We start from the raw sequence: 15,869 nt of genomic DNA, 5'->3' as shown, positions 1-15,869 counted from the left end.
GGGGACCCCCAACGCGCCGTCACACCATGGAAGAGGCCAACCTTTGCCATGTTTCTCACCTGAAAAAGCTGATAGCCAAAGAACTGAATGTGAATGATGAAAGGCTGGAATAAAGCTGACTCCTTTTGCAGATGAAATTAATCCCAAGACAGAAGGTCTGCCAATGTCTCTATATACCACTTCACGCAGCATTGATGCATAGTGCCTTGTGTAGGTCATCTGTGGGATTTAGAATACAGGGCTGTCTCAATACACATTTCTGAAGGGAAGTTGCTTGTTCTTGACAGCCTTTGAATGCTATTGTGACAAATTGCTTATGATATTATGTCATAAAACCCTCAAGCACAAGGAGAAGGTAGCTGTGAGAAGAAAGAATGACCTTGTGAGCAGGGAGCTGAAAAGACCTAGGTTGGATTGTAGGCTGTACCACAGATGATCTTGGTTGAATCACTTATTACTATACTGTGTATTGCACTAGGCACTATAAAAACACAGGGCAAAAAGACACTCCCTTGCAATCAAAGTATAACACAAGAGACAACAAATGGATATAGACAGATGGAGGAGTACAAGGAAACAATTGGCCTGCATGATAAACAGTGGTTTCAGTAGCTTCTCTCAGCTCTGATTTATTTACCTAAATAAGTAGCCTGATTTACAGAGGTGAGCAGTTCATTGGCTATGATACTCTTTTGAAACCTTGACCAGAAGTGTTCCTGTGGGAATTGCAAAGTGCTGAGTTCTTTTGCAAATCTGCTTTTTGTGTAGATGCTCTTTTCAAACTCTGGCCCCAGGCATAGGTAGTGAGTAACTGAAAACCTAGCCATAACCTCCGTGCCTCAATGTCCCAATCCATAAAATCGAGACAACAATCTTCATGGGTCTGCCATGGAGATAAATACATTAAATATTTGTTGAGGCCCTAAGATGCCATGGTGATAGAGGCCCTACATATGTATGGAGTCGATAATGTATAGGAAATCTCAGAGCATATTACATTCTAGAGGATAGATTGCTATGGAACTATGGAAGCTGATCTGATTGAATTATTAGCTGCCAATAATTTACCTGATGACCTTTGGGATGATTTGCAAACAAATGATTATTTGCAAACAAATATTTTTTCATTCTTTGAGCTGCGCTGAAGATGGCTGAATAATTTGTTCGACTGACTTGGATGTTGAATTATTTGTGACTACATTTATTTCGTTATTCCCACCAGCTTTCCCCAGAGTGGATATTAACCCAAGAGGTTCTTTTCCTGCATTGGCTGTTTGTTTGTAGCTGACATATCACTTACTTGCAAATGGAGAACTCTGCTGAAATAGGCTGCGGTTCAGCCAATATACACTTCAATGTGGCTATAAAGACGTGTGTTTAATTGTGTAGCTGGCTTGCTGCAGACTTATGATATAAAGATGCTGGAGTAAATATAAATACAATTCTGTCCTTTGCCAGAATCTGATAGAGCAATATAGAAATTCCTCCAGGTTAAACAGCTGCATCGGAATAAGCTTATTCATCCATCTTAAACTGTTAAATTTTAATTCTCTTCTTTAAATTTCTTAGCACTCTGTTTTAAATAATGCTAAGTGTTTCTAAATTATACATAGCCCTGCAAGCCTAATCATAATAAATTTTGCTTTAAGGAAAAGGTAAGTATGGTCATGAAATATTAAAGTGTTCTATTTAAATATTACCATATTTAATTTTTTTAAGGACTTGGAGTTCAAGGTGGCCACATTAATTCATGCTGTAGAGAGACACTATCAATGAGTCAACAGGCGCATATATATCATCATGAGACTGTTATAGCATAACATGTTCAGACCTAAAGATTTGAGTCTACTCCCTTTGGAATGGCAAAACGTCTGTTGACTTCAATGGGAATAGAATTAGCCCAGATACATACATGTTTGGATATCTTTTCTATCCTTGACCCATGCACTGAACTAGGATTAGCACTAAAGAGAGTAACTCCAACCCCAGGCATTTTTGTGTCTAGGACAAACTTCAGTATGTGTTTCGTCTCTCCTCTAGCTTGTCTTCTTTGCTGTTCATTTTTTCCTTAAGTTATTGGCTGCAAGGTTTTTAAGTTTAAAGACCAATTATCAGGTGTTTATGGCACTGGATCATGATTCAGGAGATCTGGGTTCAATTTCCAGATCTGCCACAGACTCACTGAATGTCCTTGAGCAAGTTTTTTAATCTTCCTGCGCCTCAGTGGCCCTATCTGTAAAATTAGGTTGATAATATTTCCTCTCTCCCACCCCTTGCTTTTCTCGCCCAGCCCTGGAAGGGAAACAAGAGCTTCAAGAATGTCTCCATCCCCTCCCTCGAGTCAGGCAGAGAGGGGTAGGGGTCTACCTTCCTTATCCCATAAAGGGTAAAGAAGCTAGATTTCAACCTGGCACTTTGGAAGAAAATGTCTTGGGTTGAGCAGAGCAAAAATACACAGATCCAGGTGGCAGCAATGGGAGATTTCTGAAGCTGTCAGAGAGACAAATAGGATTCAGTGGGTGGAGATAGCTTTAACTTCCATGGAATTTTATGCGTAGTTGCTGTGTAAAAATTGTTTAGCTTGTGAAACAATTATGGATCCTTTGGGATGAAAGGGTCAATATACATGCAAGCTGAGCTTATTTCTCATTGCCCTAGCCTTCCATTTTCCCAACCATGTCCTCTTAACACCACTTTAAACCTTTATTGGTGAAAAGAACATAATAACTGATATCTCCTTTTGCCTTTTCTAATTCCTTTCATCTCTTTAGGGACTTGATGGAAAGTCGTGTTGGCTTGTTCTTCCCTTGCTTGTCGGACAATACTTCACACTTGGCAATGAGTCAAGAGGACTAAGGGGCACATCTACTCCTGCCTCTGTTTCCTAAAGCAGCAAGACAAGACCTGTAAAGATGTTTACCAGGCTACAGATGCTTGTCCTAGCTTTGCTCTCCAAAGGAGTTTTCCTTTCCCTTAGTGACCATAACTTTCTCAGAAAGGAAATTAAGATAGAAGGAGACTTGGTTTTAGGGGGTTTATTCCCAATTAATGAAAAAGGCACCGGGACAGAAGAATGTGGGAGAATCAATGAAGACCGAGGCATCCAGCGCTTGGAAGCTATGTTATTTGCCATTGATGAAATCAACAGAGACAGTTATTTGCTCCCAGGAATTAAGCTTGGAGTTCATATTTTGGACACATGTTCAAGGGATACATATGCGTTAGAACAGTCTCTGGAATTTGTCAGGGCATCTTTGACAAAAGTGGATGAAACAGAGTATATGTGCCCTGATGGATCTTACGCCATTCAAGAAAATATTCCATTACTCATAGCTGGTGTCATAGGTGGTTCTTATAGCAGTGTCTCCATACAGGTAAGACATTTCAAAACTTACACCCTCAGGAGAGAACCATTCTTTCTGAGCCTCCCTGACAAAAAAACCTCTCCATAATATGGTACAGATAATGTGTCCAATTTGTTCCTAGCACCAAGGATGAATCTTACGCAAAATTGACATAAAAAAGCTGGTATAGTTTTAATATGGACATTTCCTTAGAATCTGGGGGAATTTGGGGTTTTGAAAAATTAGATGTGAACTTTGGATTTCACAGGACTTTTTTGAATATCATAATTTTTTAATTTCAGTTCACACCCTTGTTTTCACATGGACATTTAAGGCAACCATATATATTTCTGAGTAAATGGAAGCTTTTGTCATGTAAACAATAAAGATGTTTTAAAAGTAATTCTTGCCCTTTGTCTAGGCCAACCAAAGAATAAAACAATTATGTGACATCCCAAAACTTGCATTACACCAGAGCCAAAGGGAACTTGAACCTCCAGACATTAGAGTTTAGTTTGATCTAAAGAACACTGAAGCCAGCAAAAGTTTTTTCCACTGACTTCAGTGCACATTGGATGAAGTCTTACATCTGAAGCCAGAAATTGAATAGACGCTAAATTTGCTCTCATTCCCTTCTTTGTTTTTATTGTTCATTTTGAGAATGTATTTAAATCTCTGCTGTGTACAGGCCTGCTGATGGGGTAGGAGGGCAAAGAAGGCAGTTGCCCTTGGGTTCGGCAATTCAAAAGGGTCCACGGTTCTCAGCCACTGCTGCTGCTACCACAAAACAGTGGCAGTGGCTGGAGTGCTGGGCCCTTCAAGTCTCCATGCAGCATGCTCTGGATGTTGCTGAGTACTGATGGGGGAAGGGGATGGGTACCGATGGCTGGCTGCTCCAGTCCCACTTTGCCCCTTCCACCTAATGCTCCTCTCACTTCTGAGCGCAAAGCCAGTCTCCCCCCCCCCCCCCCCCCCTCCCACACCCACACACACATTGCCCAGGGGCCTGGTGATTCTGTCAGCCCTCTGGCTAGGTATGTATGAAGAAAGTGTCTGAAGAGGTGCCTATTAGCACTATCAGAAGTTTAGTACAGCTAATTAGGTTTTAGCTGAATTAGAAAAGACATACTCACTTTTCATTTTGTATATCAAGTGCATGCAAAGAACAAATGTTTCCCTCCATTTTCTGAAGATATTCTGCCTGCCTCTCTACCTAAATATTTCTACGACGCCCATTGACATAAGATTGGGGTTTTGAGACAGCCAAGGGTCTTCCAAAATGTTCACCACTTGCCTCAGAATGTAATACATGTGACTATAAAAATGCTCCTGCATCTTTGAGTGAGGCTGATATAGTTTTGGTTCTTTTCTCTGAACCAAAACACGCTCCCTTCATTCCCCAATGAGCAGTGACTGATTCCTTAAACAGTCCCTTCAGAAGTGCTGTTCTCCTTGGCTTCTGTGGTAAGGTGACTCACTTTCTAATGTCTGAAAACCAGACCTATACAGCCCTGCCCCTGTTCTGCCTTTTCCTCCAGACCCCATCTCTGTCTCATCTCTTTCCCAAAAGCCCTGTCCCTGCCCCTACTCACTCCTCTGCCCTCCACTCCCCGCCAGTGCTCTCTGCTCTCACTTCCAGCATGAAACAGGACTATGTAGCACTTTAAAGACTAACAAGATGGTTTATTAGGTGATGAGCTTTCGTGGGCCAGGCCCACTTCCTCAGATCAAGTAGTGGAAGAAATAGTGATCTTAGGAAGTGGGTCTGGCCCACGAAAGCTCATCACCTATTAAACCATCTTGTTAGTCTTTAAAGTGCTACACAGTCCTGTTTTTTGTTTCAGCTACACCAGCTAACACGGCTACATTTCTATCACTTTCCAGCATGAGCGGCTCCAAGAGACTTTCAAACCCAAGCTCCAGCAGACCATATGGGCAGTGGCGCTGGAACAGTTTTTGGCATTGGGGTGCTAAGCTGCACCTCTGTCTATGCCCCTCGTTGCACCCTAGAGCTGGGGCTAGGCCAGTGGCCAAGCAGAACCTGGGTCTGGCAGCAGAGCCCCTGGGCAGCAGCAAGCCTGGTGGCCAGCATCTAGGTGGCAGGGACTCGGGACCAGGATTCCCACTGCGCCTGCACTTCAATGCCTATAAACCTGGGCGTGCAGGTCAGAAGAGCACTGTAGCCACAAGGGAGCAGCTAGGCAGCCCCGCTGGCAAGCTAGGATAAGGCCCTCCTGCCCAACAACCCCCTGCCTCCCTTTGTGCTGCCTACACGGCAGCCTCCTTCCCTACCCACTCGAGCCCTCCCCAAAGCTGCCTGAGAGCCTAGCCAGGGAAGCGCTGGCTGACAGGACACTTGTGCTCCTTCTCTCCTGAGGAATGTTCCATGCCTGCTGGAAGCCCCTTATCCCTGCTTGCCATGGGCACCTGCACTGCATCCTCTGCTGATGTGTAAAAGGGAAGTCAAATCCCCCAGAGCCATTGATTCCCCTATAAGAAGCACATACAACCTATATACATTGCTAATGCTTAGACATATTTGCTATTTGTATAGGAGTGCTGTAAGCAAAAACAACACCTAATAAGGAGACGTTGGTATAGTGGGAAGTGAAACCAGTCTCCTGTTAGGTAACTTGTGGCAGGCTCAAGCAAGAAAAAGGGAAGTGTAACTCGCCTATTGTTAAGCAAGTGAATAAATGTAACAGACAACTGTAACCACAAAGTCTGTAAGTAGGCACTGTATTTAACCTTATTTAGAAAATTAACCTGACCTATAAGAATGCTAAGGGTCAAAATGAAGTAACCTATCGCGCTAAGGCACATAAACCAGGAAGGATGGTAACCCTATAAAACCCCTTGCTTATGTGATGTTAGGGGTCGGCTTTGCTTTGAACGTTGAGTTCCTTAGCCGAACTTTGCTTGCAAGTAAATAAACTTGAGTTGGACCCAGCCTGAAAGTGTGACTCTCTTCTTGGGGTAAATCAGACTAGCCTCCAAGGGGACGAAACCAGCAATTTATGCAACACTGCCACTGTTCCGCAAACCTTGCTCATCAAAGCAGCCACCCATGGTCCAAGCTGGTGCATGAATACTGCCACAGAAGCTGCCGTGTCAGGGCTGGGCAACAACCTGCCAGCCTGCAATAACTGGACTGCACCCTCACAGTCTACACGGCACCCTTACCTTGAATTAAGTCATGCAATTTGTGCTATGCAGTTTGCATACCTTATTTCTAGGTACTTTCAAAAGAAAGTGCTCTTCTGACAAGTCCCTTAACCCTCGTGGAAGGCACCCGTTAATTCCAGATATATTTCACAATACTAAGCACGTTTAAAGAGGTGGAATAGCTGGTTTGGGATACTTCCGATATCCCGAAATTGCGCCACTATCTAGACGTAGCCTTAGTGTTGAGTCAGAAGATCTAACTGGGCATCACCGGGTTCCCCTTTCAATCTGATTTTCTGGATGAAAACTGGACACCTCACAACCCTATTCTGTGGGAACTGTGGACATTGAGGCTTCATCTACACTATGAGTTTCCTCGGCAAAAAATATGCTAATGAGGGACTCATTTGCACGAGTCACTATCTCATTTGCATATTTTCTGTTTTGCACTAGGGATTTTCTTGCAAAAACAAGCAGTGTGGATGTTTTCTTTTTGCGCAAAACCCCCTTTTTCCACAAGATCAATATACCTCCTTTTTTGGGGCATAAGGATCTTGTGGGAAAAGGGGGTTCTACACAAAAAGAAAATGTCCACACTGCTTGTTTTTGCACAAAAGCCCCTAGTGCAAAAACAGATCGACAGAAAATATACAAATGAGATTGTGACTCATGCAAATGAGTCCCTCATTAGCATATTTTTTGCCAAGAAAACTCGTAGTGTAGACGTAGCCTTAGTGCCTTGGAAACATCAGGCTACTTTAGTTACTGTATGGGCCTCCGTGTCAGAAGTGCTGAGCACTTATAGTTCTTGTGACTTCAGTCAGAAATGGAGGTGTTTGGACTTAGAAAATCAGGCACTCCGTCTTCTGAAATATGAATTTAAGTGCCTGACTTTAAACACCCACGTTTGACCTAAGAGAATTAAGCAGCTGCAGATATACACTACCGTTTCTCTGGAAAAGCCACAACATCATCCGTGAAGAGCCCTTCAGACAAATAAGCATTTCTGTCTTTTGTGTCTTGTGAATTTGCTGTTGTATTTCTGAACCCACCCCTTCACCTCCCTAGATTTCTTTCTTGGCAGCTGTCTGCCCAGTCACTTCATGGCTCTTCTACTGTCATAGAATCATAGGACTGGAAGAGACCTCAGGAAGTCATTGAGTCCAACCCCCTGCCCAAAGCAGGACCAACCGCAACTGAATCATAGAATCATAGAGCTGGAAGAGACCTCAGGAGGTCATCAAGTCCAGCTCCCTGCCCTAGGCAGGACCAATCCCAACTAAGGCAGGACCAATCACGACTAATCCCAGCCAGGGCTTTGTTAAACTGGGACTTAAAAACCTCTAGGGATGGAGATTCTACCACCTCGCTAGGTCACCCATTCCAGTGCTTCACCACCCTCCTAGTAAAATAGTTTTTCCTAATATCCAACCTAGACAGGCCCCCCACTGCAACTTGAGACCATTGCTCCTTGTTCTGCCATCTGTCACCACTGAGAACAGCCTCTCTCCATCCTCTTTGGAACCTCCCTTCAAGTAGTTAAAGACTGCTATCAAATACTTCACTCACTCTTCTCTTCTGCAGATTAAATAAGCCCAAATCCCTCTGCCTCTCCTTGTAGGTCATGCTCTCTAGCCCCCTAATCATTTTTGTTGTCCTCCACTGGACCCTCTCCAATGTGTCCACATCCGTTCTGTAATGGGGGGCCCAGAATTGGATGTAATACTTCAGATAAAATTTCAGATTTCCTCTTATTTTATTATCCTTCCACTCAGGAAAGAGAATTCTTTGGTAAGTCAGCAATAAGCATCTGTTCCACAGAGCCAACATACACAATAGTCACTTTTTGCAGACAGTAGAAATTACAGCTACATCTAGACTGCAAGCCTCTTTCAAAAGAGGCTCTTTCGAAAGAGGCTTTTTCAAAAGCCTCTTTCGAAAAAGAGTGTCTAGACTACAATCAGTACCCAGGCAGTCTGGATGCTCTCTTTCGAAAAAGCACAGTTTGCATTACATAGAGCCTTTTTTCGAAAGAGCACTTTTAAAAAAAGGCGTTATTCCTTGTGAAACAAGGTTTTCCGCCATCGAAAAAACTGCCGTGTTCTTTCGATTTACTTTCAAAAGAACACGGCAGCAGTTTAGACACGGGAAGTTTTTTCGAAAAAAAGGCCACTAATTTCTTGGTCAAACTTAATTATCATTAATGAAGACTAGAGTAATTAGTTTTCAGACCCTATGTACAAATTAGCAATCAGCCCAATCCACACACAGCCTGATCCTGGAAAGCCCTTGCCCAGGAGGTTAATATTTCATTACTTTTAAGACCAATCTCTATGGAACTGATTGTTAGACTATTTGCATGATTTAAGGCTTGAGATCAGGCCTAGAGTTTCATTTAGATTTGGCGATGGATTTTCCAAAGTTCTGGGGCATTCACATCAGAGTTTGGTTGGTTCCTATCTCTAGTTTAAATGAGACAGACATTCTGATCTCATCTAATCTACAGCAGGATTTTTGCACATACTTTTAATGTATTGATCATTCCAGAATCTATGTGAAGATCCATTTTAAGGGGGTAGGGAATGGAAAATCTAATCTCCATATATGGGCACTTTAATACTATGTTCAATGCCACGTTTAGACACTCAGGTCAGCAGTTACAGGAATTTACATGTGTAAGTGGTGATCCGTGTGTCCCAGTACTATATTGGTCCATTCAGATTCACATCCACTGTTCATAACTGGACCGATCTGCTGTCTTTAATGTTCATGTTTAACCAAGGCTGGGTTCAATATCTTGGGGTTCCTTTCTGTCAGTCCAATGCAGGACCTGCTCAAGCCCCCACCCGGTAACCTGGAAAATTCACACACAAACCCTGGGTGCCTCTGAGAGGCAAAACTTCCCCACTCACAAGCACAGAGTCTTGAGTATAGAAAAGAAAAAAATAATAAATGAAGGGAAGTAATTTGGCATTAATTTGGGAAAACACCACAAGCAGTGTTTGTAAACATCAACCATGAGTAAAAGTCCCACCCCAAGAAGGTTGGTCCATATCCTTTTCCCCACAGGTTCTTAAGTCCAGCAATCTGAAATCCCCTTTACATGCCCAATCCTTCTCTGTACCCCATTCACAGTGACTAGCAGTCCTTGGTCAGTGCAGACCCAGAGTTTAGAGGTGCATCTGCAGAGTTGACCTCCCATCCTGGGTCAGGAGGGAGGTAAAGAGGCATCTTACTTGCTCCACTGGCCACTCACCATCTGCCCTGCTGGCCTGACCGCTGCCAGCCTGCTGGCCACTCATCGTACCTCTCCGCCACTGCCCTGCTGGCGGTCAGTCACTATTCACTGCCATCCAACTCTTGTGTGTGACCTTTGAACTTCTGTCTTTAACGATTTCAGCTCCCAGTGATTTGAATTCTTAGCAGGCAGGGTTGAAGAAACACAGCTCTACCACAATTAACATACGAATGAGGCTACTAATGAAGCTTCTTTAGCCTTATTCATTAAACAGTTCAGGGAACAGCTCAAACCAGTCTAGGCAGTACCGCTGGAGAGGGTATGTAGCTTCCTAACCAGAATAACTTACTCTTACCCACAGCAGGGCCCGAAAAAGAAGGGCCTCCGGTGGAAGGGTCAGCCAGCCCTCAATGTCCCCTGGACTGTAGCATCCACCCCCCTTCCAGCCCTCATAGCTTCACAGAGCAGCTCCCCAGCACTCTGGGAACAATTCAAAGAGGCTCAGAGCTCCAGCCACCACCACTGCTCCTGCAGCAGTGGCAGCCAGAGCCCTAGTTCCCTTCGAATCACTGGGCCTCAGGGCAACTGCTCTCTTCCCCCCATCCCTGTTAGCAGGCTGGATCTCTGAAAATCAAGCCCCTGCTTAGCAAGGTTCCTTTTGCTAACTGTTATCCCTTTCCTTTGGAAGAGATTAAGCACAGTCCTGCTCTTCTGTGTTCCCACAATAATTGCAAACATTGGTAACAATATTTCATCTATCCCTGCATTTAATAGAGATGTAGTTGATGTTGGGTCACAAGGTTGATTACAATGAGCAAACTATCACTCCATCTGCTAAATATCTAGCAAATCGAAGCAAAACAGGAGCAAACTGTAATCATGTAGACACACCCAGTGTCTCTCCCTCCTTCCAACTAGCTGTCAGAGGAGCATTCCTTCAGATCCTGCTTACAGAGGAATGAGAGCCATTCACCTTATCACCAAGTTTTCTTTCTTAGGCCACGTCTATACTAGACCTGGAAGGCCAGGTTAAGGTACACAACTCCAGCTACATTGGAGTTGGTTTACCTTAAGCTGACCTTGGTTCCGTTTTCACAGAGGGAGGCCGATGAGAGCAAAAACTACTGTCAGCTTCCCTTAACTCCTCGCAACTGTGAGGAGTACCAACACTGACCAGAGCTGCCTTCTGTGTTTGATTTAGTGGGTCTGACCCACTAAATCGAATGACAGAAGATCTATCTCTGGCATGGCAAGTGAAGATATGGCTTTCGGAATATAACGACATTGATTTAGGTGGACTATCGGCTGTGCATTTCCACGTCATAAAGTAGTTATTTCCACAATGATATAGAGTTCAGTCCTGCCAGGAAATGTCTCCACACTACAGATCCATAACATTCCCTGGACTACAACCCAGAAAGTTATTTCTGAATTAAGCCCTTCCTTAGTGGCTGAACAATGTGAGGACAATCTCTCTATTCTGCCTTCTTCTCAGGCTGCAGAACTTTTTGCTAGACCCAGTGCAAGTGCCACATATAGCAACCAAGTTTTAGGAAACGATTACGGGCATATCATTGTGACAGTTAAGGGACCCCACATTCATACCTAGGGTTGGGGTCTTCCCATGCTGAATAAATGTCTTTTATGATTCTAGACAGGAAACTCAGAGACAGAGTGAGATGATAAGGTCGTGTTCTCTCCTTGACTGACAGATCTCTTCAGCCACCCAGAGACAGTGGGAAAAGTGGTTGTATAGCTTGAAAACTTATTTCCTCCACACATACACACACAAACACACACACACACAACACCCTACAGCCATCCAGTAATAAAGAATACATGACCTGTGTAACCAGTCAACGCAGCATGCATTACAGATTATCAATAGTTACAAAGACCCATTAATAAAAAATCCCATAGGGTTCTCTTCTACTTAGCACTCAGCCTAGAAGGGTCAGAGACAAAAACAATTGCTTTTTTTACCTCCCCTTCACTAGGAAGCTCACTTGATTCTTCCCAGATCTGAATCTAGAGTTTTCACCACCTCCTGGCTGGGTCACTAGCTGGTTCTAAAGATGGCAGCCTGCAGAGACTGCAGCTCATGGCAGCCCACATCAGCAATGGGTACAGCCACTGTGAGCAGTTCAGGCTGGAAGCAAAGGAAGATTATTGTTATCCACTGGAAACTAAGCAGGATGTAATTAGAAGAGACAGACAGATGATAAGTACAGGCAGTCCCCGACTTACATGGATCCGACTTACGTCGGATCCCTAGATACGAACGGGGTGAGGCAACTCCCGCACATGCGCAGCAGCATTCCCGGGGCTCGCTCACCTGGGTCCTAGGATCCTCCTCCTCCTCGGGCCGGCTCCGACTGGGGTCCCGCAGAGCTGCCGGGCAGAGGAAAAGTGCCTCCCCATGCCCGCTGCCCCCCCCCCCGCGGCCTCACATCCTGCACGCCTCCCCCCTCCCCCCCTGCCAGCAACAGGCTGCCCCCTCCCCTGAGCAACAGGCTGCTGAACAGCAGACAAAAGCAGCCTCTCCGCCCCTCCTCCCCCTATACATGCTGGGCTCCCTGGGCAAACAAAGACTCCACCAAAACAAACAAAGTGCTGGCCTCATTGTGTTAGCAAAAAAAGGACCCTCCTCCTAGAACCCTGGGTGGTGTGTGGAAATAAAGCTATTAGCTCAAAGCATGGTGCAGAGCTGTTTGGTATTTGATGAGTTACTCCTTTAGTCCTGAGTTTGTCACAGGGACAGAAATAGATGTGAAATCTTCTGAACAGGGGAAAAGACAGCAAAACAAACATTAGAGGGGAGTTAACCTTTCCCTATGCTATCCAAAACTAAAAAAAATGTTTGGCTAGAGTTTCCCCTACAATATGTACCAGTTCCGACTTACATACAAATTCAACTTAAGAACAAACCTACAGTCCCTATCTTGTACGTAACCCGGGACTGCCTGTATTACAGAACTGCAATTTAGCCAGGATAAGGAAATTAACCACATACCAAAAAGCACCATCAAGCTTTAATGACCACATGTGATCTCAGTTCTGTGGATCATCCATCACTACCTTCCACAGTGTGGTATTGGGGAGTGTAGCTTTAAGAGCTGAGCTTCCCAGATAGAGACTCTAGGCCAGTGTTTCTTAAACTTTTGAAGACCGAGAAGCACCAAACAATATTTTTTTATGAGGAACACCAAGGATTTTTTGTTGACCGAATTTAAAAAAAAAGGGTCAGGGGAAAGGGGGAGTTATTGAGGGGGAAAAAAAAGGTCACTTGGCCCTTTAAGGGTGGCCATTTTGAACTCTGTTGTTCTCCGTGGCACGCAGTTTAAGAAACACTGATCTAGGCAGAGTGCTATGAAGGTATTGTTGTTATGTTCAGCCACTTGGAATCAGATAGAGAATAAAACAGTGAACAATTCCCCGAATACCACAAACAGCACATTACCTATTGCACCAACCTACTGCTTTCACGTGTAGCTATCATGGTTATGGGAGCATTAATGTGCATGGATCAGTTCCCCAAACTGTGGCCTACACACAGCTCGACTAGACACCTGGTGCTGGTTCCTTCTCCTTGTTTCTAAATTATTTTTTAAGGTAAAAATGTGAGGATTTCCTAAGGGAGTTGGACCCCCAGCAGGTTTGTTTAACTGCCTTTGGAAAAGCACTGCTTAGAAATCTTTTAGGCTTTGATTTGCAAAGGAGCCAAAGAAGCATTTGCTTCAGTTGTCACGGGAATTATATGACTGTGAATAGGAAAAGAGGTAGCGTATGTAGTTATGAATAGGCAGAAAGATGATCAACAGTGCCATGAATGAGGAGAGGAATCAAGAGACAATCAATCTATTAAGATTTGTCCTTCACTTTGAATGGACTTGAAAAGATTCCATTTTTATTGGTAAATGTCAATCAAAGTCAATTGCACTGTACAAACACAAACTGAGGGAAAAATATGTCCATCAATACTAATAGAAACACACAGATAAGCACAAGAAACATACTGCATAATAAATTATTAGAGTTGAATGTAAGGCTATTGTCTTTGCATATTGTGACAGATGATGTTGACAGTTTGTGTCCTAATGGTTATAAAGCCTTAACTTTTTGAAACTCGGGCTACATCTTCACTGTGGTAGTTTTGCGGAAGAGAAAATGCAAATGAAGCAGTCATTTGCAAATCTCACACTCATTTGCATATACTCTTCCGATCCTTTTTGCAGAAGAGGTTTTTGTGAAAAAAAACTGCAGTGTAGACAGGGCCATTTTTCTGAAAAAAAAAAAAAAGCCCTTTTGCTCAAGATCCCTTATTCCTGAATAAAATGAGGTTTACAGGATCTTGCGCAAAAGCATTTTTTTCCCCAAAAAATGGCCCCATCTAAACTGCGTTTTTTTTCGCAAAAACCTCTTCCACAAAAAGGCTCAGAAGTGAATATGCAAATGAGAGTGCGAGATTTGCAAATGAGCACTTCATTTGCATTTCCTCTTCCGCAAAACTGCCATAGTGTAGACGTAGCCTCAGTAGGTACTGTCAATGACTAATTATTGTCTCATCCACCCCAATTTCTGACCCACCTCCAAATTTCCTACACCTGGGAAAATTTAAGTAGATAAAAAATGCTTAAAACCCATAATTTGGTCAATTGTTAACATTTAGATACATAAAAATTTAAAATAAACACCAGTATTATCTGCTGACATTATAAAAGAATAAAAATCTAATTCTGCCAAGCCTAATATGAACAAGATAGGGATACCCCAGCATAACTCACATTCTCAGGGTGGGATGCAGGGCCCCTGTAATGCTGCTTGACCCACAGATAGAGATCAATGAGCTTGATTCACCCCTGGCTAGCAAAAGTGATGCTTTTAGCTCATACTTTCAGATCCAGAAGTCCTAGGATCACTCCTGGGGCTGCCGACAACTCACAGAGGAACATCATGCCCCAGATGTAGTGCAAATTATGCACAGGCAGACTGCTGACTCCAGGAGAAGGGTCTCCCCTGCTGAATTGCTCACACAAACATCTAGGTTTTTCCTTGAAGGTCTCTCTTTAATGTGCTGACAGCTTACAAGAGCTGACACCATCACTGGCTGAGGTTGAACGGCTGCAGGGTGCTTATGCAAAGACTCACTGTCTTATCACAGGGACAAGAAATTCTGGTTAGAGACAATTCTGCCCCTCCATTAAATCATTTTCTCTCTGCTCCCTCCTTTTTATTTCATTGTATTAAATATAGGGATATTTGTATATAAACACATTCTCTGGGCCTGATTCATCTCTCAGTGACACCTGTATCTCCATTGAAGGCAATAGCAAAAAACGGGAAAATGAGACCAAAATCAGGATGTGTGTTCTGAAAGGACCCTTGATTCCTGGTGTACATTTCTTAGGTGATGTCATAATGATGTTTAAGACATTGCCTATCTAGAGGCTATAATGGCTCCTAGTGATTATGTAGCTAGATTTTTACAGCTTAATTTCTAAGGCTTCTGTCAGAAGAAAACACAAAAAAGGGCATTTTTTCTTTGTTTCTGGGGTTGCTTTTTCTTAATTATTCCCTTTTGGCAGGAATGTTGTTAGATTGCACACATTAATGGGAAACAATAAGCAACTGAAACTATGTTATCGAGATTTAGTTACAGCTGACTGCTTCTTCATTCCTACGAGCAGTCCATATGTTGTACGTGAGGATGGCGGGGCTGGGACTGGAAGCAACTTAACAGCTTCAGTCTCTGAATGTGTGATACTGACGTTATAATTTAATGTTTAAATTGGAACAGCAACACAAGTGCATTGCAGTAACGCTGTGAGGACCAGACTCTCTAGACCAGGTGAGCTGCACTCAGCACAGGACCCAAAGCAGTGAGAAAAGATAACCCTAAGCCACCTTTCTATCATAGGTACTTATATGGCCCCCATTACTGTGGATCTCAGTGTTTCACAGTCTTTAATGTATGCACCTATTTTCCCTATGCTATTGATGGGGAACTGACACACACCTCAGACTGCACTGCAGATAGGCCACTATGGCTATGTCTACACTCGCGGCTTCTTGCGCGAGTAATATGCAAATGAGGCTAAGCCGAGCCTCATTTGCATACCTAG

At 43.5% G+C, this 15,869-nt stretch overlaps 1 protein-coding gene across 4 annotated transcripts in view; it reads left to right on the top strand.

Moving 5' to 3' along the window:
• The window catches only part of GRM3 (glutamate metabotropic receptor 3), a 166,562-nt gene that overhangs the window by 89,817 nt on the left and 60,876 nt on the right, over positions 1 to 15,869 (top strand). For 3 of the 4 annotated variants that reach the window (XM_025181676.3, XM_075926193.2, XM_014570488.4), the window contains exon 2: positions 2,772 to 3,374. The exons of the other annotated variant lie outside the window; for it this stretch is intronic. In XM_025181676.3, the coding sequence (XP_025037461.3) occupies positions 2,913 to 3,374 (462 nt within the window). In that variant the 5' untranslated portion in view covers positions 2,772 to 2,912. The remainder of the gene's footprint in view (positions 1 to 2,771; positions 3,375 to 15,869) is intronic. 4 annotated transcript variants of the gene reach the window in all.

This window comes from Pelodiscus sinensis, chromosome 1 (assembly GCF_052426305.1).
Source record: "Pelodiscus sinensis isolate ZL-2025 chromosome 1, ASM5242630v1, whole genome shotgun sequence".
NCBI classification, from domain to species: Eukaryota; Metazoa; Chordata; order Testudines; family Trionychidae; genus Pelodiscus; species Pelodiscus sinensis.
This window is presented reverse-complemented; position numbering and strand designations above follow the sequence as displayed.